This window comes from Scyliorhinus canicula, chromosome 25 (assembly GCF_902713615.1).
Source record: "Scyliorhinus canicula chromosome 25, sScyCan1.1, whole genome shotgun sequence".
Taxonomy (NCBI): Eukaryota; Metazoa; Chordata; class Chondrichthyes; order Carcharhiniformes; family Scyliorhinidae; genus Scyliorhinus; species Scyliorhinus canicula.
The window spans coordinates 11,465,704-11,484,097 of NC_052170.1; the positions used below are offsets into that span (position 1 = coordinate 11,465,704).

Here is an 18,394-nt window from a genome sequence, read left to right on the forward strand (position 1 = left end):
CAACATCCTTGTAAACCACCTCTGCAACCTCTCCAAAGCCTCCGCACAGATGGTCTCTTGACTGAGGCATCAGAGTTGAAACAGCACCCAGACCTTCAGCAGTTTCAGGAGCGAGGGAAAATAATAGTGAACTTAATTCACGGTTCAAGATCGGCATTTTTTGGCAGTAATTTATTGTATGCCCATAAACCTCTATTAGATTAACTTTGGATCCCTTACAAACGTTCTGCATATGGCACATCCTGTATTTTCAGATCACGTACCCATGGTAACTCAGTTATTTTGCCTTTACTACGGTCGATCCCACGGGATGACTATCACTGATGCAGCGACAGTAATCAGTAGTTTTCCGGTGAGATGCTGGCGTTAAAATCCCCTTAGCAACAGTTGCTAATTTGCAACTCTACACTTGAGAAACCTCAGCAGTGAAAATTATACTTTCAAGCTCACGAAAACCAGTTTGGCAAATGATTAAAGGGTAAGGTGGAGCTGAGGGTTAAATGTTCAGGGAGCAACGGTGGGGGGGTCACAAAAGCACCAATCGCGATAAGAGTGTCACAACTAACGTAACTCCTTGGTTTTTAGGGTAACTTTTTAAAATTATTCTTTCACGGGTGTAGCTTTCACTGGCTGGGCCAGCATTTGTTGCCCATTCCTAATTGCGCTCGAAGCGAGGGCTGGCTAGGCCATTTCATAGAACTTACAGTGCAGAAGGAGGCCATTTGACCCATCAAGTCTGCACCGGCCCTTGGAAAGAGCACCCTCTCTAAGCCTGTGCCCCACCCTATCCCCGTAACCCCACCTTATCTTTTGGACACTAAGGGACAATTTAGCCTGGCCAATCAATAAGACATTGGAGCAGAATTAGGCCACTCGCCCCATCGAGTCTGCTCCGCCATTCAATCATGGCTGATATTTTTCTCATCCCCATTCTCCTGCCTTCTCCCCATAACCCCTGATCCCCTTACAATCCACCTAACCCGCACATCTTTGGACTGTGGGAGGAAACTGGAGCACCCGGAGCAAACCCACGCAGACACGGGGAGAAAGTGCAAACTCCACAGTCAGCCGAGGCCGGAATTGAACCCTGGACCTGTGAGGCAGCAGTGCTAACCACTGTGCCACCTTGCTGCTCACCCTCCGAAAGAGCACCCTACCTAAACTCATTCCCCACCCCTACCCCCACCTAACCTGGACACTAAGGGCCAATTTAGCATGGCCAATCACCCAATCTGCACAACTTTGGACAGTAGGAGGAACCCCAAGCAGACACGGGGAGAACGTGCAAACTCCACACAGACAACCAGCCAAGGTTGGAAATGAACCTGGGTCCCTGGCGCTGAGGCAGCAGTGCTAACCACTGTGCCTCTCCTTGTTTATGATTATAGGATTTGTCAGGGTAGAAGATGGAGAGAAATTATTTCCTCTGATCAAGGGAGTCCAGAACAAGGGGGCCTAACTTTAAAATTGGCGAAGCCAGACGGGAGCAATACCGGGAAAAAGGGTGGTGGGAAAAACTGGAATTTTCTCCCCATAAAAAAAATTGAGTGCTGACTTTTGGTTAGGCTAAATTCTGAAAAGTTAGAAAACGAACATGGGGAACCAGAGCTAAGGTACAGCTCAGCCACGATCAAACCAAATTGTGCAAGTGCCAAGGGGGTCATGGTCCCTTTTCCCCTACACCTCTGCAGTTTGACTATCCCCATTCAAACGGTGTAAAGCTGAACAGGCACCATTTTTTATTTGCGCTTAAAAACAAAACTACAAGCAATTTATTCCCCTGGTCACCGATGCCCTAAACCCCTGTGCGGAGTCTGGATCAGCAGCCCCTCAAGAGATCTTCAGCAACAGAAATTGCCCACTTACACTGGCGGGTAGAACACAGAAGCTGTACTTGTATAGTGCAGAAGGAGGCCATTTGGCCCATCGATTCCGCAGCGGCCCTTGGACAGAGCGCCCGACCCAAGCCCACACCTTCACCCTATCCCCGCAACATAGCAACCCCACCCAAACGCTTTGGACACGAAGGGCAATTTAGCGTGGCCAATCCACCTAACCTGCACATCTTTGGACAGTGGGAAGAAACCGGAGCACCCGGAGGAAACCCACGCAGACTCGAGGGAGAACGTGCAGACTCCGCGCAGACAGTGATCTAAGCGGGAATCGAACCTGGGACCCTGTAGCTGTGAAGCAACTGTGCTAAACACTGTGCTACCATGCTGCCCCGTACGTAGCTAGGTTTCCGCATTCGGCTCCGAAGCCACGATTTGTAGTTTTGTCGCTAGCTGTTCCTGCTTTTCCGGATGGCAGGTGATCACTTAAAGAGAAGGGCGATCCAAGGACTTACCCACCAGCTAGATGGGACCAATTACATTTCTGATTGGAAAAACAGCGAACAGATGGATCAATATTTCAATATTAGCTCACATGCCTTCTAACTTCTTTGTGCCCTTGTTGGCAAAAATACCCAAGACCTAAAGCTGAGTGTGCAAGTGATTTCTCATTGCTGAATACATTCATTCCCTTGAGTATTAAGCAGATGTTGGTGAAGTAAAGATATGTGTTGCATAGAGCAAGTACATTTTAAGTCTATGCAAGGAGTTCTCCAGTAAAATCAGTGCACGTGGCTCAAACGGCATCACGGCAGAGACCTGAGAGACTGAAATTTCTACATTAGAAACAGTGGCAGGTATAGGCCATTTGGCCCTTCCAAGCCCTGCGCCCCGCTTCAAGGTGACGGCCGATATTCCACCTCACCATCACCTGCCCACACTACCCTCGTACCCTTTAATTCACCAGCGAGGCCCACTATTTTGATCCAACCAAATAAACTAAATCAAACAAACTTGAGGGTCACTTATCAGGCGTACTGCCCCAAACAAAAACAAAAGGGATAGTGCCCCAAAGAAAAACAAAGAGCAAATGAAAGTCAAAACCTCAACCCAAAATGTGATTAAAAGGGTTGATGGAGCACTCCTGACCCTGGGGTGCCCGCCGTGCACGGAAGGCCTCGATGGTGCCAGTGGACACTGCATGCTCGTCTCTCCAGGGACACCCAGACATGGATGTAGCCGGGGAAGTCAGGTTGGAAAAGAAAAAAAAAAAAAAAAAATCGATCAATTCCTGTCTTGAATGTACGCAACGACTGGGCGAACACACCTTTCTGGGTTAGAGAGCTCCATACCACAACCCTTTCCTTCGAGCGAGGAGATTTCTCATCTCACTCTTGAATGACCAAAGCCTTGCTTCAAAGATTGGACCCTTGGATCGAGATTCCAGCTCGGAATCCGAGCGGCATCCACCTGGCCAAGCCACTTGTTGCGATGAGATCACCCCTCATTTCCTCTGAACCGGCGGGAATATTCCATTGAACATCACTGGGGTAAGGTCGGCACGCGGGAAAGGTCGGCACGTGGGAAAGGTCGGCAGGTGGCCTGTACACGGCAAGCTGTCTTGCAAAGCCGGGCATGGTGGTTGTGGGGTGGGGGGGGAGGGGGCAGGGGCAGGGTGGGTGGGGGTGAGGGGCAGGGTGGGTGGGGGTGAGGGGCAGGGTGGGTGCGGGTGAGGGGCAGGGTGGGTGGGTGTGCTTGCAGTGGGCTCTTTTGTTTTCTTACCACGGCAGCCATGGTGATAATCCCCTTATGAGTCGTGCACAGGATATGGGCACCGCTGGCTAGACCAGCGCCTGTTTCCCACCCCCAATTGCCCTCGATATGGTACCTTCCAGAACCCAGGGCTGTCCTAGACTCTCAAAGCACAGCGATGCTGCCTGCTGTACTTCACCAACCTGCAGCTGCTGTCGGTGAGCTGCTGTGACGGGAACAGAAGTGGCTCAGTCAGAAGAGGGAAGCAACGTCAATTAAGATTTACTCGTGGATTCCGAGGGCAAAACCGGTCACAAAACTTTCCTTCAATTCCAGCCTGGCCCAGTGCATCTCCAGCCTATTTGGCGGGATGGTGGCGCAGTGGTTGGCGCTGCTGCACAACAGCGCCAGGGACCCGGGTTCGATTCGGGCGTTGCGTTTGCATGTTCTTCCCGTGTCTGCGAGGGTTTTCCGCCGGTTTCCTCCCAAAGTCGTAGAAGATGCGGTTAGGTGGATTGGCCAAATTTGGCTAAATTGACCCCTCGAGTGTCCAACGGTTAGGTGGGGTTAACAGGAGGGGAGGGGGGGGGGGGGGTGCTGGGTACACTCAGTGGGCCAAATGGCCTCCTTCTGCACTAGAGGGGCTCTGCGATCTGTTTGAACGTGTTGGGCGGCAGTGCTGGCTGGCTGCACTTGCCAACAAGGCATCGCCGATTCCACCGATGGAAGATATTCTGTCAAACCAATGGTTTTGGGGCGGGGCAAGGCGAAGCAAAACCAAAACACACATTATTCTTTCCAGCTTCATCCACCAGTTTATTTTCCATTTGTCACCAGAAGATATTCATTTAACACCCGGAAATTCTAACTGGATCATGGCGACATGTGATTATAAATAGCTGACAGGGCAGACGGGCGCTGAAGAACTGGCAACACTGGAATTGCCTCTGGAAAGACAAGTTTGTATCGGGTTTTTAATAAAAATACAGTGATTGTATTCAAAAAAGTTTTAAGACACAATTGTTTGGTCGCAGACAAGGGCAGGAATACAGCAGCTGAGGGCGGCGACAGGTGCAGCAAGGCTCCTGGGCGGGGTGCCTGAATCAGAGTCACCTCGATAGCCGAGGCTGGGTAGGAAAGGGAACTCCGAGTCACACGGGAGCACGATTTGAGCCACAAACCACCAAAGCTAAATCCCGTTCGGCTGCAAGCTCGGGGTCGAGGGGACCGCCCATTTATTATTACACAGGACCGCCAGGTACAGTAGCAAAGAGGCAGAGAGAAAAGGTCACAATTGGCCCCTCGGGAAGGACAAGGAGGAAATAGACTTGCGCCGGAAAATCCTGTTTCAGTCTTCCTGAATCCGGCCAGCTGAGCAACACACCAAGACCCGTTGCCCAACTGCACTGGTCTCCCGATGAGGGACGACCGGGAGGTTCTGAGCACTTATAATAGGAGAGAGATTTGTGGAGGGAGGAGGGGGCAAAATGTTTCGGGAATGGAGAGGTGGAGGAAGAAAGAGAGAAAATAGTCTTCAGAACAAAATTAAACCACTTTTGCAAGACATTAGTTGGTAATACCATTTTAGGATTTTCACATTCAGGATTTATGTAACATTAACAGATTGTGGGACCTGGCTTCTTTGCGGGGCGGAGGAGCGAGGGACGAGGTCAAGAGAGAGCAAGTGACGAGTCCGAGGGCGAGAGAGAGAGAGAGAGAGAGCGCGAGGTACGAGGGCGAGAGAGAGAGAGCGCAAGGTACGAGGGCGAGAGAGAGAGAGAGAGAGAGAGAGCGCAAGGTACGAGGGTGAGAGAGAGAGAGAGAGAGAGAGAGAGAGAGAGAGAGAGAGAGAGAGAGAGAGAGAGAGAGAGAGAGAGAGAGAGAGAGAAAGCGCGCGAGTAACGAGGAAGCAAGGGATGAGGGCGAGAGAGAGAGAGCAAGGGACAAGGGCGAGAAAGAGAGGGGGAATGAGGGCGAGAGAGAGGGAGAGAGCACGGGGGACTAGGGCGAGAGAGAGAGAGAGAGAGAGGGAGAGCGCACAGGGGACGAGGGCGAGAGAGAGAGAGAGAGAGAGAGAGAGAGAAAGCGCGCGAGGTACGAGGAAGCAAGGGATGAGGGCGAGAGAGAGAGAGAGCAAGGGACAAGGGCGAGAGAGAGAGAGGGGGAATGAGGGCGAGAGAGAGGGAGAGAGCACGGGGGACGAGGGCGAGAGAGAGGGAGAGAGCACGGGGGACGAGGGCGAGAGAGAGAGAGAGAGGGAGAGAGAGCGTGGGGGACGAGGGCGAGAACAGTGGGTGCGAGAGAGGGGAGGAAGAAGGCCCAAGAGTGAGGGAGGAAAGAAGGAGCGGAAGAGGGGGATGAAAGAAGGAGCGGAAGAGGGGGTTGGAAAAGCAGAGGGGCAGAAAATTTCTTCAAACTATAATTCACAGAAGTAGTATACATAGAATCTCGAGCCTAGCCCTGAGCCGCGTTTCTTTCTAAAAATGCGACTTACTACCCACTTAGAGGAAGACCAATAGCCAATTGTGCTCACAGCAGCTCCAATCAGCCACATCATTGTCATCCTCTAAATTTCACAATCCAGCATTACAAAATGTCAACTTTATTTCAATCAATCTTGCAGAACACTGGTCGAAATTGGGTCCCATGCTGAGTCACCGTGTCTTACTGATTTGGGAAGCGGAGAGGAGGAGGTTGGGAAGAGAAAGACTGCGGCATTAAAAAAAAAGAGAGTTGTGATTTACGACCAAGTGACCAATGACGAGATGTCTCACCAGATGTTCCAGGGAGAGGGGTGGGGGGGGGTCAATTTTTAAAAAAATAAGGAGACTGGTCCGTGAGGGGAAAGGTGCCTGCTGGGTGAACAGTGCTTGCAGGCCCCAGAAAGACTCATCGCATTCGCTTCTTCACAAGGAGGCTCCAACAACCTAGACAAGACAGAATGAATATCGATCAGGAATCAAGGCAGGACAGAGCAAAGAAATTAGCCTTTCCTTTGGTTTATTAACACAAACACATGCGCGCGCACGCACACACACACACACACACGCGCACGCACGCGCACACACACACACACACACGCACACACCCAACTGTTTCCAAGTATCAACGCCAAGGCACTCTTCTCTCTCCTTCCTCCTCACTCTTCCCCCAGCCAGCCGTCATTATGAGGTGGGACTGGTGATCTGCATTTCATCAGTGAAAGCCACCTTACTCTAAAGACCTGCTTACCAATGGCGGCGGCGGAAGGAATAAGTACGAGGAGAAAGGGGGCCCCGGAAGGGAAACGGGTTGAGAACACAAGCACCCAATTCAGCAGTCTGAGCCGGGCTCACCTGTTAAGTCCCACTCGCCCGACTCTCACAGCTCGTCGTGGTCTGCGCCCTCCTCGTCGCTTTCCTCCTGACAGAAGGCCGGCGTCGAAAACTCCATCAGGTATTCACAGCGGCTGGGCTCAGAGGTAGACAACACCGCAGACTCTTTCCCACAGGACAGCTTAACCTGTCAGCGATTGAAACAACATTAAGGCAATGCTCCTGCAGCCAGACTAAAGGTTACATACCGGGAGGCTTCACCTTCTAATGCCTCTGTTCGCTCCCCGCTGGGAGTAAGCTGGGTGCAGTGGGACCTCTTCACCAAAGGTCAGGCATGGGTTCAAACCCTTGACCAGGATTTAAGCGCACAATTGAGGTTGATACTTCAGTGAATTACTGAACGGGTTATGCACTGTTGGAGCTAACTTGCAACAGCAGGGGTCCACAAATAGTAACAGGTGATTCAGGGAGGAATGTTGACCAGGAAGTTATCTGCTCTTTGTCAAATTACATCACCCGTATGGCGCAGAAACAGGCCATTCGGCCCAACAGGTTCATGGCAGTGCTGATGCTCCACACGGGCTGCCTTTCATCAATCCTTCTTCATCTCACCCCATCAGCACACTCATCTCTGCCTTTCTCCCTCAGTCTTATCATCTGTCCTTCCCCCCCCCCCCCCCCCCCCCCCCAACCACACACACTAAATGCTTCAATCTTTGCTTTAGCTTCTCCTTGTAGGGGCTTTGGTCAACATCCCAGCCTCCAAGCCAGACGTTCTGGGTACGGGCCACACCAGAGGACTTGATGGCCGAGGAAGGTGCATTCGCAACACGGTCAAAATGGGCAGAGTATGTTGACCTGCAAAGAAAATTCTTCCGATGCAAACCAATGGCAGGCAAGAAGATTCCTGGTCACCCAGTTGGTGGAAAGAACGCTGGAGCTTGTGTGTTCACCCAAACAGGCAGGCATGCGGGTGGGGACGACGACTTTGGTTTAATGTCTTATTCGACGCGCCAGCAGCTTAATCAATAGATAGTACTACACCAAGGCAATAAACTGGATTATCTGCTCAAGTCTAGGCAAAATGCTGCACTCAAAACCTCCCGTCCCGGAGACAGGTCCGACCAACTGTGAACTTTTGTGACACTGACGAGCAACAAAATCAAAGACTACCCCTGCCAATGACAAGAAATGTGCTCACCAAAGTAGACCTGCTCGGCCCTTGCCAGCAGCCTGTACCGTGCTCGTACTTCATCGCACTGAACCGATTGTTTTCTGAACCAGCCCACGAGCCCCATAAGCTGCAAGCAAACAGAACGGGAAAAATAACTTCCAACGGATCCCGAAAGCAACAAGCGCGCTTGGTGCAAAAGTCACAAAATTAATATCGGAGCAGAGGAACGGGAATAAGCTGTTCAGTCTTTGATTTCAACGGAACTGCTGAGCTATACGTCAACTGGGGTGGGGGTGTGGGGATGGCGAGGAGATACGAGAGCGCCGGTTAGCTCAGCTGGCTAGCGTGTGGATCAGATTAACACCCCACCCCCCCCCCCCCAGGAAAACCCGGAGGCAGCCCCCTCACCCTTGCCGCAGCAGCAGAATCAGTGCTCTGTGGGGTTCAGCAGAAGAATCATGAAGCCTGCCTTCGGGCGGAGAACTCGACGAGGAGATAAGACGACGCCTTAACACCACTTCCTCCAACCCTTGGTTCGTAGAAACGCAGAAAACAACAGGAGCAGGAGTTGGCCATTCGGCCCCTCGAGGCTGCTCTGCCATTCGACACGTCTATGGCCGATCCATTTTCTCAACGCCGTACTCTTGTGATGTCCCCATACCCCCCTTGAAGCCTTTAGCGTCTATGCATCTATTTCCTTCTTGTGACTTGGCCTCCACGGCCTTATTTGGGGAGAACTCCACAGGTTCACCCCCCCTTCTGAATGAAGACATTCCCTCGCTTAACAAAAGAAAAATCTATCCATCAGCTGATGAAGCCCCAGCAGCGAGCTCCAGATTTTAACCTCCGCTTCTGTGGGGTACTTTAGGTACTGAGAACCTTAGTTAGGCCACACTTGGAGTATAGTGTTCAATTCTGGTCACACTACCAGAAGGATGTGGAGGCTTTAGAGAGGGATGTAGAAGAGATTTACCAGGATGTTGGCTGGTATGGAGGGCATTAGCTATGAGGAGAGGTTGAATAAACTCGGTTTATTCTCACTGGAACGACGGAGGTTGAGGGCGACCTGATAGAGGTGTACAAAATTATGAGGGGCATAGACAGAGTGGATAGTCAGAGACTTTTTCCCCAGGGTGGAGGGATCAATTACTAGGGAGCATAGGTTTAAGGTGCGAGGGGCAAGGTTTAGAGGAGATGTACGAGGCAAGTTTTTTTTTTAAACACAGAGGTTAGTGGGTGCCTGGAACTCGCTGCCGGAGGAGGTGGTGGAAGCAGGGACAATAGTGACGTTTAAGGGGCATCTTGACAAATACATGAAGAGGATGGGAATAGAGGGATACGGACCTCGGAAGTGTAGAAGATTTTAGTTTAGACGGGCAGCATTGTCGGCACAGGCTTGGAGGGCCAAAGGGCCTGTTCCTGTGCTGTACTTTTCTTTGTTCTTTGTACTCCGTGACATCTATAAAATAACTACCAACCGGAACAAACATTTACCAAACATGCTTCCTCAGCCAGGGCGCCCCAAACCGTGGATCTCGACCGATCGCGAGCTCAGAGGCAGTAACGTGGAGCTCGGACGGAGTTCAGATACTTGCTTTTTATTTATTGGTGGGCACGATCTAATGGGTTGCTCTCAAAGGCCTGATTGCTACAACAACAAAAAAAGGGTCTGCAGAGAGGTAGGTGTTTGTTTTCTCTGTTGGATGTCTGCATTTCGTCAACACTCCCCCTACGCGAACGTTTAACTCCTGTTACTCCATCATCTCCCCTGTGTGTCAAGCAAACAAAGCCATTCGAAAGGGGTTCTCGGCAGGAGAAAATAAAGTTTGGGGCGGACTGTCCTAGACACTGCAGCCGGAGCAGCTCCTTCGCTTGACTATCCATAAATCAAACTGCAAAGCGCCCACGCGGACTATTAGGTCTGGCGAGGGAAGGACCGGAAACCAGGCTCCCAGCTTCGACCTCCCGAGGCATACCTGGAGAAATAAAGCAACGGAAAGTGTTGGAAAAGACGCAGCAGCGTCAAGACTTGGGACCTGCAGGACGAGGGGCGGGTGGGCAATAGGATTAGTTTGGGTTTTCTCCAGCAAAGGGCCAGCACAGAGGCGATGGGTTGATTGGCCTCCCTCCTGTAACGTGCACGTCCACAGCCAACCAGATGCTAATGCATTATCATTAATTTTTTTCATAATTACAGACTTCAGCAGCTGTTCTTTAGTTTCCAACTATAGGGCATAGGTCACAGTAAGTGGCAATGCTTTTGTCTCTGTGCTCATTTGGGCAATTTGAGCCTATTTTCGGTGCTTCAGCCTGGCTTTTCATTTTGAAGGTAGAATTTAGGGTGACAGCCAATCACCAGCATGCTAGCAAAGTGCTCAAAAACTAGCCCCCCCCCCCCCCCCCACGGGTTAGATTTAGCATCGATTTCATAATGCGTTTCATGTTAAGGCCCCTGTGCTTGAAATATCTAACAGGATCCTCTTTGTAAACAGCTCGGGAGATAATAGATTCCATTACGCGTCTCCCACATCAGCCGACACGAGTCACAGAAGCAGGAAGAAATCATTCAGCTTTAGTGACTGTTCAACTAAGGAATGATTATGAAAGAAAGTTATTAAATATTTAACATCCCTTTTCAAAGCAACTTTGAGATACCCGGGATATTTCAATGTCAGGGCATTGTTTTATTTTTTTTAAAAATAGGATTGAAACAGTAGTCGACAATACGAAAAATGGTAATTGCAACAAAAATGTAGCGGATTGATCTTCACTCTGCCCCGCCAAATATATACTCTTTATGTTTTCAAGATCTAAAGCAGCAGTTTTCTATACGGGCACCTTGGTGGGCGGTTGTTACTAATTACATATCACCCAAATGGCAGGCAAAAGGGAGTGCAAATTTGGAGCACTGTTAGGTGGAATTAATGGGGTATTTCATTCTCTCCCTAAATATCTTGTGCAGGGGCTCACCCTACACGGCTTGACAGAGGAGGTGGTCTACAATCGCGGGGTCGTCCATCAAACTCCGAGATGCTTCACTGCATTGTCGGGGTTTTTTTTCCATGGCTTCCCCACCCACCCCCGGAATCTCCGGACCCACAATAACGGCGGAAACAGGGGCCCGCAGTAGGGCACTCGGCACATCGAGCCTGCTCCGCCGTTCGATACGATCATGGCTGACCTTGAGCCTGGAACGCCATTTTCCCCTCCCGCTTCCCATCACCCTTAATCCCCCGGGACACCAAATATCCGTTTGTCCCGGCCTTCAATATATTCAACGATGAGGCACCCACCGCCTTTTGGACTCGAGAATTCTTTTTTAAAAAAATAAGTTTAGGGTACCCAGTTCATTTTTTCCAATTAAGGGGCAATTTAGCGTGGCCAATCCACCAAGCCTGTCCATCTTTTTGGGTTGCGTGGGCGAAAACCACACAAACACGGGGAGAATGTGCAAACGCCACACAGACAGTGACCCAGAGCCGGGATCGAACCTGGGACCTTGGCGCCGTGAGGCTGCAGTGCTAACCATTGCGCCACCGTGCTGCCTGCCGGGATAGAGAACTCTTAAGCATTCGCAACCCTTTCAGTGAACAAATTTCGCCTCACCTCAGTCCTTCGTGACTGGCCCTCTTCTCCGGAAGCTGTACCCCCGCCCCCCACCGGTGTTTTAGATTCTCCGACCAGCAGAAACAAAACTTCCATCCGCGCTCGTCAAGCCCCCTCAGAATTCTGCACGGTTCAATGAGACGGCCCTTCGTTCTTCTGTTGTTTGAAAGCTGTTTGTTCTCTGCTGCTTTTCCAATTCAGATGACAAATCATCAATCTGTCTATTCTAGCCGCAGATTCTGCCCAAGCTGCTGTGCGTTTCCAGCTGTTTAATTTTATCTCCGGTTGCCAGCTCTCAGGGCACGTTGCTTTCATTTGTGCCCCAAAAAAGTTTGGGTAAATGCACTGGACGCAGATCAGAGACGGTTTGCTACACTCACACTAGCAATGGGCGGGTCGTCTCTGGGGGGAAATTAGACAGGCTGGCCTTGTATCCGGTGGAGTTCAGCAGAGTGAGGCGCAACTTGATTGAAACACAAGATGCCGAGGGGTATTGACAGGGTGGATGTGGAGAGAATGCTTCCTCATGTGGGAGAAGTCAGAACTAGGGGGTCACTGTTTAAAAATAAGGAGTTGCCCATTTAAGACGAGATGCGAATCCCCCCCCCCCCCCCCCTCCTCAAGAGGGTGGTGAGTCTCTGGAACTCTCTTCCTCAAAAGGCGATGGAAGCAGAGTCTTTGGAACATTTTTCAGGCAGAGCCAGATGGATTATTAGCGAGGGAGGGGCAAAAGGTTATATGGGTGAATAGGCGGGAATGTGGAGAAGTCAACTCAGCCGCAGTCTTATTGAATGGCGGGGCAGGCTCGAGTGGCCTACTCCTGCTCCTTTCTGGCTGCCCCACAGCACCAGGAAGCCGGGTTCAAATCCCCCGGCCTTGGGTGACTGTGGGGAGTCTGCACGTTCTCCCCACAGGTTTCCTCCGGGTGCTCAGATTTCCTCCCACAGTCCAAAGATGTGCAGGTTAGGTGGATTGGCCTTGCTAAAATTGCCCCTCAAGTGTTCGAAGATGTGCAGGTTAGGTGGGGGTGTAGGGATAGGGGGGGGGGGGGGGGGTCGAAACACTCTGACCTGCTGGCATTCCGATTAACAAGCCAATCTCAGGCAGCTTCACCTCAATAGGGCCGTGCTGATGGCGCACTGTGCCAACGTACCAAAAAAACGCAACGTGCCGTAACACAAACACACGTGAAAGCAATGAAAACAAAGCATTAACGAACGTCCGCTCAACAGATCCGCAATGGTCTTACCCAAGACTTGTTTCTGAGCCCCCGTGTTTCGGTTTCTGTACCACTTTATTGAACGGACAGAGTCTGTAGACGTACCTGTAAGGAACGGAGAACCAGAGTTAAAATCCTGCACCGTTTCTAGCCGAGATGTCCACATACAGCCCCGACTCGCACCCCACCCCACCTCCCCTGCCCTCACCTTCTTGCTGACTGGTTTGTCCTGTCTGAAATCCGTCGGTCTGGAGAGGATTGTTTCGAAGCTGAGTGCACGAGTTTCAAATTAAAACACTCGCGGTCAAAGGGGACATTAAGATGTGTGTAAATTATTGGGAAAGATGGACATATAACCAGTCGCTCCGAGGCTCCATACTACACACTCAAGCAGCGCACCAACGTTAAAGCCAGAACACCTCAGCTCCAAGCAATTCACAACCTCTTATGCAGAGGACTTGATCCAACTTTACAGCGTTTAGTGACCAGTATCCCCGGCCAGAATGGAGATGATTAGGTATTCACACCCAGAGGATCCGCAATGCAGCAAGTAAAGAAGTATTCATTTTATGAACATAGATTGTTTAAGGCAGCTCTCCTCCGCTCACGTTGCATTTTGCTGGCACAATAACCCTGCCTCTACCAGTAGACTTTGCTGTAATTCTGGTCGAGAGTTCTGTTCACTCTGCAGTAGTTTGCACCGACTTTGTAAAAACAGGCCCCGCTTGCTGAGCAAGGAGACCCTGGGAGGCACGTTACTGTGTATAGGGGCTGGTTTAGCTCACTGGGCTAAATAGCTGGCTTTTAACAGACCAGGGCAGGCCAGCAGCACGGTTCAATTCCCGTACCAGCCTCCCCGAACAGGCGCCGGAATGTGGTGACTCGGGGCTTTTCACAGTAACTTCATTTGAAGTCTACTCGTGACAATAAGCAATTGTCATTTCATTTCATTTTCAAAATAGATCACTTGCCGTTGTAGGTCCTGCCACACGGTCCGTCCTGCCCGCTACCCATGGGCCAGCCCGGTGACGACACTGGGCATGTCGCAGGCAGTAATATTAATAAAGCAACATGACGAGTGACGCAACCTGATCCATGGTCTGCTAGAACATCCCCAGAGGCACTTCACACAACACGGGCTGGAAAGAGCATTTCCCCCCTCACCATAAAAAAGGAGGGTTAACTTACACCTACACAGCACCTCTCACATCCCTGGAACATCGCAAAGTGCTTTACAGCCAATAAAAGTACAGTTACTGTTGCAATGTAGGAACACATCAGCCAATTTACATACAGCAAGCTCCCCCAAACAGCAGTGTGGTTACTGCACAGCTATACTTTTTTTTAAATTGGAATTGGTGGAGGATCTTTTCGGAATAATGCCACGAATCCTGTGCGTCTATCTGGCAGAGAAGATGGGCTTAACGCCTCAAAGATTGCACCTCCAACAGCGCGACACAGCACTCATACCTGTGCACTGTCACCTCGGGCTTTAATGCCTCGAAGATGGTGTCTCCGACAGTGCAGCCCACACACTCTGGTGTACGTGCTCCGACGTGTCTGCGAGCTGAACAGAGCACCTCAACAATGAAGTAAATTAAACCCGCTTCAGCCACAACTTATTCATGGAGGGCAGCACGGTGGCTCAGTGGGTTAGCACTGCTGCCTCACGGAGCCGAGGTCCCAGGTTCGATCCCGGCTCTGGGTCACTGTCCGTGTGGAGTTTGCACAGTCTCCCCGTGTTTGCGTGGGTTTCGCCCCCACAACCCAAAGATGTGCAGGGTAGGTGGATTGGCCACGCTAAAATCCCCTTAATTGGAAAAAATGAATTGGGTACTCCAATTTTTTTTTTTTTAATCTTTATTCATAGCGCCAGGAATTGGACGTGTTTGCTCAGTCCCCCTCAGAGCTAGCATGCAAACACCTCACCTCCATTTGTAATCATAGCGTTAATCCTTTACCTCTGTGAGCAACACGATTTTTAAATTACAGAAAATAACTAGGAAACAGCTCCACGTTTTTTTCAAGTAATGCCGGGTCAGTTTCTTGGCAAACTTCGAAAAAATTAAGTTAAGGTGCCCTTGCGCCTTAAAAAAGCTTAATGTTCAATTTTCTCCATTTGTGAGGGTGAAATCGAAGAAACGATTTGCTTGACCCGCCACCTCTCCCCTCCTCCCACTGACAAGGTGGACCACCATGCTGACTAGGAACGTTCATCAGAAATAAATTCATAAAGACTTATTTTGAAAGCGGAAAACATTTTTATGGGTTCAGCTGGCCAACAGGTTTCCCTGCGTAGGATCGAGCGCATGGAAGGGGAAAGAAGGGTGATCGCTGAATGTATCGAGTTACCAGCTCCGGCATCCTCCCATCGGCCATGGATGCTGGATACATAGCAATCAAGGTAGTTTCCCTTGTTGGTGGCAGTCTGGCAAGGGCATGCAGGCCGCACATTACGCTACCAGGTGTCATGATGGGTTGTTGGTCTTCGGAATTGGGTGTCTGCTGCCAAACCGCAGTAAGCCAAAGGTCATTGTGGTGGCGTCACCGCTTTCCTCTGCCGTGGCCAGCGACCGACTCCGAGGTGCGATGACCGATAGCTGTGGGGCCGCTTGCAAACCCACGGAGCTTTGGGCACCTGCCGGCCTTGTGGCTCCGGTTACCTCAACGGACGCGACGCCATTAGGTAACGTGACCGTCTTTCGTCCTGCATGTGTGCCTAAGCCAACATGGCTACCTCTGATTGGTGAGTGCTAACAAGTTTGGGAGCCCTTTCCTTTGAGACCCACAGGGAAAGCAGCTTTGGTCAACGTCATGCTGACTCTCAGGGCCGAGCTGATGGTTTTGAAATGCCTGCGTACCCGGCCCTCTGTGGCAGGGACTGTGACACGTGGGCGACTTGCAGCTATCAAGGTCAGAAGCACAACAATTTCTATTCTTGCTGCCTGCGATATATTATGTATATACCCTGGCAGGATCAAATTGCAAACGCGGCAGTCCTCTCAAAGGCAACATGACAATTTTGTTCTGTTTTGTACAGCGCTGCAACAGCAGGTGGTCCTGGTAAAGGGACTTTGGTTTTCGCCGCATAGATATTGCTGACGTGAATATTACAGTCCTGAAGTTTCCACTCGGTTGTGTTTTCTTTCCCCAGCAGGATTCACCCAAAATCAGTTCAAGAAGAACGGGGTGGCACGGTGGCTAGCCACACAGGGCCACTGACTCAGGTTTAATTCCAGCCTCGGGTGACTGTCTGTGCGGAGTCTGCACATCCTCCCAGTGTCTGCGTGGGTTTCCTCCGGGTGCTCCGGTTTCCTCCCACAGTCCAAAGATGTGCAGGTTAGGTGGACTGGACACAATCGATGTGCGGGGGGTTACGGGGATAGGGCAGGGAAGTGGGCCTGGGTAAGGCATTCTTTCAGAGGGGTCGGTGCAGACTCTAAAACATAGCACATACAGTGCAGAAGGAGGCCATTCGGCCCATCAGGTCTGCACCGACCCACTTAAGCCCTATCCCCGTAACCCAATAAACCCTCCTAACCTTTTTGGTCACTAAGGGCAATTTATCACGGCCAATCCACCTAACGTGCACATCTTTGGACCGTGAGAGGAAACCCACGCAGACACGGGGAGAACATGCAGGCTCCGCACAGACAGCGACCCAGTGGGGAATCGAACCTGGGACGCTGGCGCTGTGAAGCCACAATGCTATCCACTTGTCCTTCTGTGCCGCCCTGTCCACAGTGTTATACACTTGTGCTACTCGATGGGCCAAATGGCCTCTTTCTGCACTGTAGGCATACTATGAAACACAAAATGCAAGCCACGCTTCCTTGATCTTTCCCATTCGCGCTAGTTATAAAACCAAAGCACCGGAATGCAGACTTGTCCGGAAAACCGGCCATAATCCCCGAATGAAACATCTGCCAAATGGGGAGTTTTCACTGATGGTTACAGGCTGTCAAGACGGCTGAAAGAATGAAGCTGGGTCCTTTGGGTGCGCAGACACAAATGGAAATGCTTTTGAGAATTTATTAACTGACCCAACTACAAAACAGCTGAGATTTTAATTTTTTTTTTTTTTAAAGTCACGTTCAGTCATTTTAAAATTAGTTTACTCACAGGTGATGGATCAACACAGCGATTAGAGACGTCATTAGCCCATTTTCAGCTGCATCCAAACAGCACCAAGTTACCACTCCACTCCTAAATATATCTCAGGGAATATGTTTGAAAATAACTAGTTTGGGAAAGGAGAATGACATTTACAAACACTGACTGTCCGCCAACGCTTTCATAGCAGATCATGCCCCCGACGATTAGTCAATGAGATTGAGCAGAACCCGGGAGTGGTAAAGGGAGAGAAACGAGTCTGAAAATGGATCGGATTCTAGACTGGGTCCAAAGCAGAAAATGAGCCCACAATCACTAAAAAAAAAAAAAAATTCTCAGCACACTAATCTAAAAAAGGAGATTTAACACTGTCTGTGCGGAGGCTGCACGTTCTCCCCGTGTCTGCGCGGGCTTCCTCCAGCTGCTCCGGTTTCCTCCCACAAGTCCCGAAAGACGTGCTTGTTAGGTGAATTGGACATTCTGAATTTTCCCTCCGTGTACCCGAACAGGCGCCAGAATATGGCGACTGGAGGCTTTTCACAGTAACTTCATTGCAGTGTTAATGTAAGCTAATCGGGCGGCACGGTGGCGCAGTGGTTAGCACTGCTGCCTCAGGGCGCCGAGGACCTGGGTTCGATCCTGGCTCTGGGTCACTGACCGTGTGGAGTTTGCACATCCTCCCTGTGTTTGCGTGGGTTTCGCCCCCACAACCCAAAGATGTGCAGGGGAGGTGGATTGGCCACGCTAAATTGCCCCTTAATTTTGGGGGGGGGGGGGGGGGGTTGGGTACTCTAAATTTATATAAAAAAAAGATTGCAAGCACAAACGTTACGAACGTTCAAGAAATACATTTGAAAAATTACACTTTATCTATCACAGTGTTCTCTTGCACAAAGATTAAGCAGATTTGTGTTTGCCCCTCTTCTATTTCAACGCCCCCCAAATTTTGTCAACTTAAAACAATCCGAGTTTAAGTCACCGCGTCTCGAGAGAAGTTACCGACAGATGGTGCAAGGGAGCTAGCCGAGTGCCATTAGGCCACAATAATAATCTTTTTTATTGTCACAAGTAGGCTTACATTAACACTGCAATGAAGTTACTGTGAAAATCCCCTAGTCACCACACTCCGGTACACAGAGGGAGAATTGAGAATGTCCAATTCACCTAACAGCACATCTTTCGGGGCTCGTGGGAGGAAATCGGAGCAGCCGGAGGAAACCCACGCAGACACGGGGAGAACATGCAGGCTCCGCACAGACAGTGACCCAAGCCGGGATTCGAACCCGGGTCTGCGAAGAACCTGTGCTCACCACTGTGCTACCATATCACCCCCAGAGCTGCATCACTGATCAAGGCATTTCGACCAAGAGTCCAGATTAATTCT

The 18,394-nt window shown here is 50.5% G+C and overlaps 1 protein-coding gene across 1 annotated transcript in view; it reads right to left on the reverse strand.

The window, feature by feature from the left end:
• Window positions 1–6,163: 6,163 nt before the first annotated feature.
• The window catches only part of prkcsh (protein kinase C substrate 80K-H), a 71,598-nt gene continuing 59,367 nt past the window's right edge, over window positions 6,164–18,394 (reverse strand). The window contains exons 13-16 of the mRNA XM_038784587.1: window positions 12,928–13,002; window positions 8,100–8,199; window positions 6,920–7,085; window positions 6,164–6,511 (exon numbers count right to left, since the gene is read on the reverse strand). Coding sequence (XP_038640515.1) covers window positions 6,945–7,085; window positions 8,100–8,199; window positions 12,928–13,002 — 316 coding nt within the window. The 3' untranslated portion in view covers window positions 6,164–6,511; window positions 6,920–6,944. The remainder of the gene's footprint in view (window positions 6,512–6,919; window positions 7,086–8,099; window positions 8,200–12,927; window positions 13,003–18,394) is intronic.